Genomic DNA, 12,064 nt, shown 5'->3' with positions numbered 1-12,064 from the left:
TTTCACTATAGAATCACATTGTTTTGAAAGGAAAAGCGTGTATTATACGTTTGTAATGTATTTAAATAGCAAGCCAACTGTTTTTCTTAAATATTTCGATTAAAAAGTATATATTAAAGAATTTAATTAAAATAAATGCCACATGGTTTGACATTGTTATGTAATGATTCGCATTTTTGAGTGTGACTGAAGTGTCCAAACACTTCTCGCGGTCGCCATCGCGCGAGACGCGACTACTCGGCAGTCCTAGTACAGTTATTCTTCCGAAGCGTTAAGTTGTTTCGATTAACAGTCTTGATAGTCTTCGGGGCGTGTGTTTGTGAGTGGGTTGAGCGTGTGTTTCGCAGAACTGGGCCGCTGGTGCGTGATTCTCCACCCGTTTCCATTCGCCCAACCCCCACAAACCACAAAAGCCCGCCCTTCTTCGGTCCGAGCAACCGAACGTGATAACACCCCTTACGCAACGTCACTCCCACCGTCATGGGACTTGTAGTCCGCTGCGTTTAAAATCGAACGTGATCACCTCGCTTCGGAACTACAAGCCCCAAACGTCACCACGCCCACCATCCAATCTGAATATGTGGGAGGGGAGCATCCGCCCACAAAAGCCACAGCAATTTTAGAGTGCCTCAAATGCAATTGTGGATCAAAAAAGTGAACAATTGGAAAATCGGGAAATGTCGTGAGTGGATTCCGCACATAAAGACATCCTGGAGTGAGAAACACGGAGTGGCCCGCGAGTGACGGTTTGGCATTCAAAGATATTTAAATGAAAGTGGGTGGGCCTTCGCGCAGACGGAGCTCTCTGACAGACCTGCGCTTATATCCGCGGAGGAATATTATTTAATTCCGGATCTAACAACGCAGATAGACTCGCGTTGAGCGCGTGAGGGACCGCCGCCGTTCGAAGCGAGATTCTCAGACTCTTAGCATTTTGTGCTCCGTTATTGAAGGGTGTTTTTGCATTGGCACCGCCCTTCCTGACGGGGTGGGTCCGTGCGTCAGAGCTGCGCCACGGTCTGCGGCCGCTGGAGAAAATAGGCCGTCCTTCTGCTGGGCTGCTGCCTGCCTTCTGCCTGCCTGCCTTTTTTCTCTTAAACAACTCCTCTCCGGGTTTCATTAATGCGGAATGAGTGGTACGTACCCTCCCCTCCTTATGCGTCTCCACCCCTTCATTCTCCATGCGTGCATCTGTGCCATCTATCCATCTTTCATAAGGGATCTGCTGTTTATTCGTCCCCATTGATCAGTTTCGGGTCTTGTGCAATGCCTGTAAGGGACAGGAAGGCTTGTTTAGGGGGATATTGATGTGTTTAGAGGTCTGGGAGATTTTTGCATGAGGAATCCTGAGCTTTTTGTCTTGCTTTACTAGTGCATTGCATTGCACTTCTTTCATTTTCAATTCCAAATTGTATTTTTTTTTTTCAGATCAAAAGAAGGAAGCCATGGCCACAGATGGGGGGAAAGCCAAAGGTGAAGTTGGGACGAAAGGGAAAAGTTCTGGATCGCAGGTATCCCAGATGTCAAGTTTGACTCAAATGGTGTCTCTTTAGTGCCCACTTGTTTGTGCACCAGAAGCACTTCCTGATTATTGCAGGGCGCTTCGGTGAACAGTTACATGCACTCACACTGTTCCGGTCTTAACCTGCCACGCTGTGATAAAACATTTGTGAACTGTGTTAGGTAATGCTTTTAATCTTAAGCATTTCAGAACCTGAACAAGCGTTTCATTATAATTATTTTTCACAAACATGCAATGGTGTCCAAAAGTCTAAAATTGCATTTTTGTGCATTTGAAATCTAGTTTTAAGCTGGAAATAAACTAAAAATGTAAGCTAAAGAAACATAACGGCATCAAATATAAGACCAACATTGAAGAATCTGATTTATTTATTGGTCACCAAATAAATGTAACTAAACTTGTGACAGTTATTCATGAAAATCATGTTTTCTTCATGGAAGCTCCATTAAAGTAAAACTAGATAAATAGTAATAAAAGAATAAATAAATAAAAAATACATTCTCAAATTCTTTCATACACATTTTACTAAAATGTGTTTATTTGTAAATGTGTATATATACATATAAATTATATAAATTAAACAACAAAAATAACCTAATATTGTTCATATGTGCTGAAGTCAATAAAGCAAAAATAGTAACAATTACAAAATGTAAACAAACTGAATAATAAAAATATGAATAAGACATATTTTCAGATATTTTACTTAAATATTTTAAGTAGTAAATATATATATATATATATATATTTCTTTAATAACAGCAGCACTGGAGCTGAAATAAACAAAACAATTAATTAAATTAACAATTAATTATTAATTAAAAATCCAGTGCTGCTGTCATTAAAGCAATAAATGAATAAATATTTTATTTATATAATATATTACAATTCTAGTACTTTTTCACTGAAATATGTTTAAAATTTAAATAAAATATAATGCAGAAATCATTTTTGTGACAACAAAGAGAACAATAATCATGTTTTGGTCAGCAACACTACTATACTGTCATATAAAAACATTTAATATAACATAATAATAATATGAACAAAATATAATATCTTAAATTCATGTAAACATTAACTTAAATATATTTCATTTGTAAATGTAATTTATATATATATATATATATAAAAATATAAATATAGACTTCTGCAACCCACTGTACTTTAAATGTTTGTGTGTAATATTTAAGAGTTAGTTGAGAATGAGTTTTTTTTTCTTGAAGAGTTTGTCTCTGGATGCCTTGATCGTGAAATGGAGAGACTGTGGTTCACACGCCCACTTGCTCTTCCTATGAGCCCGCCCACATCTGCTGACACTGACATATCTCTGTGTGTGTGTGTGTGTCTGTAGGATGCACAGCCGTCTCCTCTCGCATTGCTGGCAGCAACGTGCAGTAAAATAGGCGGTGTTGGGGGTGAGGGTCAGACGGCCACCCAGCAGCAGATAATAATCGACCCCAACCAAGGTCTGCTTCAGCTCCAGAACCCCACGCAGCAGCTCGAGCTGGTTCCTGCACAGCTAACAGGAAACGGCTGGCAGATCATAGCCACTTCCCCTGCCACTGCAACCAAGGACAGCGTTCAGCAGCAGGCGGCCAACGAGAGCGCTGTGGGGCGAAAGGTAAAAGCGGCAGGTTCAAATAACGCACCTGGCTCACAGCAGCAGCAGCAGTTTCAGATCATCCAGGTGCAGAATCTGTCGAACTCTTCTGGTGGGATTCAGTATCAAGTCATCCCGCACCTTCAGACCGCCGACGGACAGCAGATCCAAATAAGCCCTAGTAACGCCACGGCCTTAAGCTTGCAGCCCGAACAGATCCAACTCATTCCCGCCGGAAACAACCAAGCCATTCTGGCCACGCCCCAAAGGGCGGGATCAACCGGCATCGTCGCGCAAAACCAGACGATCCCGCTTCAAATCAGACCGTCGTTTCCTTTGCAGCTGCAAACTATTCAAGGTATGCAATTTTGCAATTTTTATTATATGTGACCCTGGAGCACAAAAGCAGTCTGAAGTCTCTGGTGTATAATTGTAGCAACAGCCAAAAAAACATTGTATGGGTCAAAATTATAGATTTTCTTTTATGCCAAAAATCATTAGGATAATTAGTAAAGATCATGTTCCATGAAGATATTTTGTCAATGTCCTATCGTAAATATATCAAAATGTAATCTTTGCTAAGAATGTAATTTGGACAACTTTAAAAATGATTTTCTCAGTATTTTTTGCACTCTCAGATTACATTTTTTTTTAAATTGTTGTATCTCAGCTAAATATTTTCTGATAAACCACACATCAATGGAAAGCTTTTTTTATTCAGCTTTCACATTATGAATAAATCTCAATTTCGAGAAATTGACCCTTATGACTGGTTTTGTGCTCCAGGGTCACATATATCAGTGTTAAAAATCTTGTGTAATATAACTTTTGTTTGTTTGTATGCTTTTTTTTATTGTATTTGTAAAGGCCCATTCACACCAAGGTTAATAATTCTAAAAATAACGATAAAGGTATAGCACTAAAAATCTTTCTCAATATTAAAGGCTTAGTTCACCCAAAAAGTCATTAATTTCTCACCCTCATGTCGTTCCAAACCTGTAAGATCTTCGTTCATCTTCTGAACACAGATTAAGATTTTTTAATGAAATCCATGATTCAGTCGATTCCAGATTTTAGTCATAAAAAACAGGATTTTAAGATGTTTATACCGACTTGGTATCATAGTATCGGTTCTCGGTGACATCTCTATTATAGTTATCTTTATAGTTGTCATTCTTGGTGTGAACGGGCTTTTATACTTGTTATATTTTTATTGTTTTTGCCATGAAAATAGCCTAAGATGCTGACATGGCATAAAATAAAAATATACTACTACTATTCAAGGTACACAAGCTCCAATGGTGACGACGTTACCTATTAACCTCGGCGGCATGACTCTGGCGTTGCCGGTTATCAACAATGTTGCAGCGGCAACAGGGGGCGGAGCTTCAGTTCAGCTCATCCAATCAGGCGACGGAAGCATTTCAAATGGAAACCAAGCGAGCACAGCGGAGTCCGCGTGCGGGACGGCCAGCGACGCGATAGCAGATGCTACGACATTATCTACCGGAGCCGAAAGCCAGAAAGACAGTCAAGCGGGCGAGTCGGATGCCCAGAATCTCACCCAATCCAACGGCCTCCAATCTGCATCCGAGCAGCCCGGACAAATCCAGCAGTTCCAAATCGTAGGGCATCCGGTCCTCCAGCAGATTCAGATCCAGTCGCCCCAACAGCAGGTAGTTCAGGGCTCCATACAGACTTTGCAACCGATGCAGCAGAACCTCCAGCTGCAGGCCTTCCAGAACCCCACACAGGTTCTGATCCGGACGCCCACGCTCACCCCGTCGGGTCAGATCAGCTGGCAGACGGTGCAGGTGCAGAATTCGGGTGTGCCCCAGCAGCTGACCCTCGCGCCTGTGGCTTCCAGCTCGAGTGGGGCGACGTTCACGCAGATCGCCCCGCTGACGCTCGGCGGGTCGCCCATCACGCTCAGCGCCGCCCAGCTGTCCTCTGGGACCGGGGTGCAGACGGTGAACATCGCAGGTTTGGGAGCGGCTGGAGTCCAGGTGCAAGGCGTCCCGCTCACCATCACCGGCGTGCAAGGTAAGCCCCTCCCACCTGTCATGTGTCACCTGTTGAACTCCGTATAGAGACACACGATCAGTGTTAAAGGGGGCATGAAACCCCAAACGACTTTTTCAGAGATTTTACCAGAGGTGTTTGTGTTGCACATTATACTTCAATTTGAAATGTTGGAGAAAACTGATTAATTTTAAAGCTGCGATACGAAACTTTTTTTTTTTCAAAATGTAGAAAATGTATGTAATGAGCTAGTACACAGTACAGTGTTTCCTTTATATTTATATATTTGTGGCGCCCGCCACAATATCTAGGCACAAATAGACTTTCCAAAAGGCTTTGACTTCGTTCCATAATATCTCAATTTATGCATTTAGCTGACGCTTTTATCCAAAGTTTTATCCGACTTACAGTGCATTCAGACTAATATTTTTTACCTAACTTGTGTTCCCTGAGAATCGAACCCACAACCTTGTGCTGCTAACGCAATGCTCTACCACTTGAGCCACAGGAACACAAAAAAAACATGAGCACTGCATGTTTCGAAATCAAATATCACTGTTTTTCTGGACAAAACCGACTGTCTTCAGAAAATTTTGGATGTCATTTTCATTTAATCTTGCATTTAATGGCTGATAAAGCATCGTTTGTAAGCGGAGCGCTGCTTTATTTATAGCCGTTTATAAGGAAACTTCGATCTCCAACAGTGCCTCCTGCTGGCAGAGAAGGAGTTTGCATTTGTATGCCTCCACAAATATTGTGTACGAGTTTACGTCTGTGGGTAACACTACATCACCTCTTTCAGATGAAGCAGCATTTACTACACGGAGCCGTAGACGATATAATCGCACGATAATGAAAGCTGTTTTCATAGCTTCTCAGTGAACTATGTCTCTGTGTAGCAAATGCTGCTTCATCTGAAAGCACGTGAAAATACCACATTTAATAACATATATTAATAACATCATTGCATCAATGAAAGCAGTTCAATCTTCTGTTTATTCAGCTACCGTTATAGACGGCTACAATGTTCTTCTGCAAGACGCACAGCTCTGTTTATTAACCGCTAGAGCGCCAAAAGACTGCAGCTTTCAGCTTTTTTGCACTATTTTCATGTTCCAGTGTTTACTGAGTTGGTGAATCTCATGAAAAAACATGTTCATGTTTACCCCAAAATCATTTTGTGCAAGAAAATGAGGCCTGTGTGTAAAACTATTAACATTTTTGAGTCTGAACGGTGATTCTCATTAGATATTTTTATTCATGAAAGAAGTTTATTAAAAAAGTGATCCTTTTATTTACATCTGTGTATATACAGATAAAGCAGTACAGAAAATACTACCACGATGTAGAAACACTATACAATTTAAAATTTAATTAATAAAATAGTTGCTAAAAATAATAAAACAAAAAAATATATTTTAAATAATTAATACAAAAATATTTAAATATATATATTTTTAACATTACAGTAATGACTATGAGGCAGGTTTATTTAAAGTTAAAACTTAAACCATAAAAAAACCTTTGTTACTTATAAAATTGTGTTTTAACTGGAATAAAATAAAATATTTTAACAATGTTTTTCATTTAGTTGCCAATGCAACATTTCTCAATTTATATTAGTATAATTTAATGTACAAAAATAACTAAAACCAAAACTTAAATAAAATGAGTAAATCTTATTCAGGCATGTTTAAAATAAAAAAAATAAGCTCAAATAATAAAAACACCAACAAAATTACAAAAACAAACTGAAATTCTAATGAAAAAAGCAAGTATGAAAGTATAAAAATAAAAACTAATTAAAAATATTAATAAAAGCTAGTGTAGTATCTCAACAATAATTAAATAAGACTGGTATGCAATGTATTTTATTTATTTATTTATTTATTTATTTAGAAATATCAAGTTATTGAATTAAACTTTAACTGAAATAAAATAAAATATATAAAAAACATTCAACTTTATTTGAGCAACATTTCTTACTTTCATTTAGTTTCTTAACTAAAATAACTAAAACAGAAAAATTATATAAACATTTGAAAAAACAAAAAATTACTAAAACTTGCCAAAATGAAAATGAAAACAGAAAATCTTACTTTCATTAAGTTTCATTTAAAATACATAAAGCTGAAATATTTTTTTATTTATCTAGACATATAAAAAAAAAACGAATAAAAAGGACAAAAATTCTACTAAACTACTAAAAGTATCAAAAATAAAAATGAAAACGAAATTAAAATTAATGCTGAATAATAAAAACTCTAATAGTATCTCAGTGATACTAAAATAACACTGTTATTTTTTTATTTTCTTTATTACAATAATCAAAATGTGGGTGTTGGAAATGTGCTTAATTGTCAGGAAAATAATATTATAAATCATAACATTTTAATGGTTCTAAATCTAGGCACCATTTAATCTGGAAAATTATAATATAATTTTTTTTCCTTTGTCTTTGAGAAGAAGTTTGATCTGGCAGAAGTAATTAATAATTTTTGCAATAATTATCACAGTGTTTGCAATCACATATATCTAAAATGTAAAACTCTTTGATGTTGAATTTGAAAATGACAGTTTTCTCAGACACTAGTGATGGAACAGTAGCATGAAATGTAATTATGTGTTTTTCCATACTCTCTTTATTACTCATGAAGTGAAACGGCAAATTAAGGCATTTATATTTTATGAGTCAGAGTCTGAATGCTGTTTCCAAATGCTTGTTAAGGTGTCAGATTTCACTCGCTGTTATTGGACTTTGGGTGTCTGGAACCACAGTTGCTTTCTAAGGGAAAATAAGGGCTGTTTTAACAGATTTCAACTGGAAGCTCAGGGACTCACTAACATTTGTTTGGTTCAGAGCATTAATGACACTTGCCTTTAGAGACGTAAATGATATTCCCCCAAAACGTTTGAGCAGTTCTCTCAATCAGCCGTTCACCGAGTGATTTAATCAGCTGTGCTGTTTGTGAAATCCCACAGGTCAGCAGCAGGGTCAAGAGGGGGTCAAAGTTCAGTCCGCCCCGGTGACGGTGACCGTGGGGAACCTCAGCAGCACGAGCCCAGAGCAGATGGGGCAGGTCCAGAGCCCATCAGAGACGGAGGGTCAGCCCGGAAAGAGGCTGCGCAGGGTGGCCTGCTCCTGCCCCAACTGCAGGGACGGAGAGGGGAGGTACGTCACACAGCACTAAACGAGCCCAAAGAGATTAATCCAGGGGACTTTCAGGCTTTTTACTGTTTTTTTTTTTTTTTTTGCAGTATGGAAGCTTGTTTACGCAATGGGAAAAAAGTAATTGCAGCATTTTTATCTCACAGTTTCAAGCAATTGTTGGTTTATGTCTCACCATTTGGACTTTTCTTCTTATAGTTTATATCGTGCAAAGAAAAATGTAAGTTTTGCAAGATATAAAGTCATAATTACTTTATCTATTCCGTAATAGAAAAAAGAAAACTGAATTGCAATATATATCATCGAAATTCTATGAAAAAGTCAAAATTGTAATAAATAAACTTAGAATTCAAAGAAAAATATTGACGATATATAAACTTGTAAGTAAAAATAATGAGTCAATTTTAACTTTTTTTCTTAGAATTCGGAGTTTCTCAGATGTTTTTTCAGACTTTTGAGAAAAATAAAATCTAAATGGTAAGAAATAAACTCAGAATTCTAAGAAGAAATGACAAAATTGTAAGAAATAAACTTTATAAGTCAAAATTTATAAGTAAAAATTATTTTGACTGTAAGTTAAAAAATTTAAATCTTTTTCTTAGAATTCAGTTTTTCTGACAATTTTGACTCTTTTTTTCAGAATTATGAGAAAAAAATTGTTTTGAGAATATAAACTCAATACAAAATAAAAACATCTCTGAGGAAACACACTTCCATTAAAGAACAACTCACAGAAAATGTTACATGTTTTGTGGTAAATCAAACTGTACAAAAAAAAAATATATATATATATATATATATATATATATATACTCTTTATCTTTAACTTTCTCTCTCTCTTTATATATATATAGAGAGTTAAAGATAAAGAGTATATATATATATATATATATATATATATATATATATATATATATATATATATATATATATATATATATATATATATATATTAATTACACATGTTGGAAGTCTCTTTATGGAGTTACAGTCTTGACCAGCTAAAGCAACATTTTAACCATCATTTCTCTGTATTCTGACAGAAATAACAGCGACCCGTCAAAGAAGAAGCAGCACGTGTGTCACATGGAGGGCTGTGGGAAGGTTTACGGTAAAACGTCTCACCTGAGAGCTCACCTGCGCTGGCACACGGGAGAGAGACCGTTCGTCTGCAACTGGATCTTCTGCGGGAAACGCTTCACCAGGAGCGACGAGCTTCAGCGGCATCGCAGGACGCATACAGGTGCGCACAACGGGACGAAAACATGCACGGGAGGAATAAAATCAACATCCTGGCAGCTCCAGAAATACAGCACAGACAAATAGTGGTTAAAACTGTTCATTTTTAACTTGACACAACTATTTATTAGTGCAGCAATTGGGGCATTTGAAAGTAAATTACTGTTAAATGTAAAATAAACAAAACATAGTCTATCAGCTTTCCTGATAATTTTTATTTTACTAATGAACTGCATGCTGAAGGTGACACAGATGACCTCACCAGAAAAACAAAACTCAACACCAACACCATCTTGTGGATTGTAAAGAAACTGATTTTATTATTCTACCAAATAGTATAATAAAAGGTCGATATTTGGCGTTGTGTATCGATACAGAAAATATCGCGATACTACGCTATAACGTTTTTTTTTTTATCTCCACCTCTACTATTATATCAGCATTAATTACGTTTACATGTAGTCATTTAGCAGACGCTTTCATTCAAATGAGGACAACAGAAGCAATCAAAATCAACAAAAGAGTAATGATACACAAGTGCTATAACAAGTCTCAGTTCTTAATATCTGAATAAGTGATTGATTTTGTCTGTCCTGTGCAGGTGAGAAGAGGTTCGAGTGTCCAGAGTGCTCCAAGAGATTCATGCGGAGCGACCACCTGTCAAAGCACATCAAGACTCACCAGAACAAGAAAGGTGGAGCGGCACTTACCATCATCACCACAGATGAGATGGAGGAGGAGGTGGACGAGGCGCTGAGCTCGCCGAGGATCGTCACTGTGGCCACGCTCTCGCAGGATTCGAACCCGGCCACGCCCACCACTTCAAACAATTTAGAGGAGGAGTTCGAGTAGTTTTCCCGCCAAAAACGATCGGCTGAAAGCACCACAATATTGTTTGTTGGTTTGTTTATAGGTTGATTTATGTTCTTCATTCTTTTTTCTATCGACGATGGACAGCTGTTTGAGCGCACTCGATTTTTCATATGGAGATTTAATACTATCAAATATTATGGTAAAGAATATAATCTAATGGAAATATGGAATCGTATGAGTTGTTAAGGGACAGGTTGAACGATCGTGTTCGGTTTGTTACGAGTAGCACAAAAAGTACCGAATTTCCCAGATGCTCCTGAAGATGACGCTATGCACAAAAATAATATATATGTGTTTTCAAAGTGGTTTCGTAAGTAAAGTCGTTTCCGCCACAAGATACAAAAAAAGAAAAAAGGTAATTATGATTTTCTTATCTCATGATTCTGACTTTTTTTCCCCTCATAATTCTGTTTTTGAATTCTGACTTTTCCTTGGAATTCTAAATTTATATACAATTCTTACTTTTCTTATAATTCTGAGTTTATATTTCGCGGTTTTTACTTTTTCCTCACAATTCTGTTTATCTTACAATTTTCTTTTTTTAGCACAATTCTGACTTTTTTTCTTTTAATTATTCGTTTATATCTCACAATTCAGAATCTTTTTTTTTTTATTCAGAGTTTATTTTTCGCAATTCTGACTTTTTGCTTTGAATTCCAAGCTTACTTTTCGAAATTGTTTTTTTTTCTGTCATTAAATAAAAATATAATTTTTGCAGGATTGAGACTTTTTTCTCACAATTTGTGACTTTCATTCTTTGAATTCTGAGTTTGTATCTCAATTTTATTCCCACCATGGAGTTAAAAATAAAAAAAGTTTCAGATTTTGCGAATCTATATCGAGAGTTTATATCTCACAATTCTGAGATTTTTCGCAATAATATCTTTGAATTTTTTTTTTTTACAAGTGCAAGAACAAATATCTGAAATGTGAGATGAAATCTCAGAATTGCGAGAAAAATAGTTTAAATTGTGATATAAGCTTGCGAGAAAAATATCAAAATTGTGAGATAAAATTTACAATTGCAAAAAAGATCTGAATTGTGTTGTAAGCTTCAAATTGCGAGGAAAGGCAGTCTGAATTGTTCTATTAAAATTCGCAATTCATTAAAAAAAATTATTCTGTGGCGGAAACAAGTTTGCAGTTTTCGGATCGAACATGCAGTCGGGGATAAGACTCTCGGAAATTCACGCGATTGTCTGTGGTTTTGCGTACGATCAGGCTAGAAAGATGAAATCCTAACAGATCTTTAGTACACGATTAGAGTCGCAGCACAAGCTAGTCGTCTGTGATTGGAGCATGTCACGAAGCATCAGCCAATCACAGCCTCGTGTACAGAATCCAGGCATATGTAATAATATAATCGACGATACAACAGTCAAACTTTTATGTAGGAGAAACGAGATTATAGAGACGGGCTATTTAAAGAAAAGCACATTAGATTTACAAATAATGCATTCCAGTTACGATTACTTTAGAGAAAAAATTTAATAAACGAGAAAGAAAACAATCTAGCTTTCCGAGACATGCTACAGTATGTTGAACGAAAGCAATATTATAAAGACAATCTTTAACCATGTTTACATTACCGAGGGGTAAAATAGGTTTAAGAAAAACACCTATAGAAGTTCTCTTT

General features: G+C 36.6%; 1 protein-coding gene across 2 annotated transcripts; it reads left to right on the top strand.

Moving 5' to 3' along the window:
- Positions 1-583: 583 nt before the first annotated feature.
- On the top strand, positions 584-11,173 carry LOC132144973 (transcription factor Sp4-like). 2 transcript variants are annotated; one of them, XM_059555596.1, is made up of 7 exons: positions 584-1,136; positions 1,429-1,511; positions 2,877-3,483; positions 4,410-5,168; positions 8,130-8,319; positions 9,360-9,559; positions 10,157-11,173. In XM_059555596.1, exons 1-7 carry the CDS (start codon positions 1,130-1,132, stop codon positions 10,405-10,407), a joined length of 2,097 nt encoding a protein of 698 aa, XP_059411579.1. In that variant the 5' UTR covers positions 584-1,129; the 3' UTR covers positions 10,408-11,173. The 2 variants fall into 2 exon arrangements, with proteins under 2 accessions (XP_059411579.1, XP_059411580.1); XM_059555597.1 differs by lacking the exon at positions 584-1,136 and adding an exon at positions 1,212-1,319.
- The last annotated feature ends 891 nt before the right edge of the window (positions 11,174-12,064 follow it).

Source organism: Carassius carassius, chromosome 8, assembly GCF_963082965.1.
Source record: "Carassius carassius chromosome 8, fCarCar2.1, whole genome shotgun sequence".
In the NCBI taxonomy this organism is placed as follows: Eukaryota; Metazoa; Chordata; class Actinopteri; order Cypriniformes; family Cyprinidae; genus Carassius; species Carassius carassius.
Note: the sequence above shows the minus strand (reverse complement) of the source record. Positions and strands in the feature narration are given on the sequence as shown.

Coding starts and splice junctions, on each gene's coding strand:
- LOC132144973 (XM_059555596.1), top strand. Junction 1,512..2,876: donor GGAAAAGTTCTGGATCGCAG/GTATCCCAGATG, acceptor GTGTGTCTGTAG/GATGCACAGCCGTCTCCTCT. Junction 3,484..4,409: donor GCAGCTGCAAACTATTCAAG/GTATGCAATTTT, acceptor CTACTATTCAAG/GTACACAAGCTCCAATGGTG.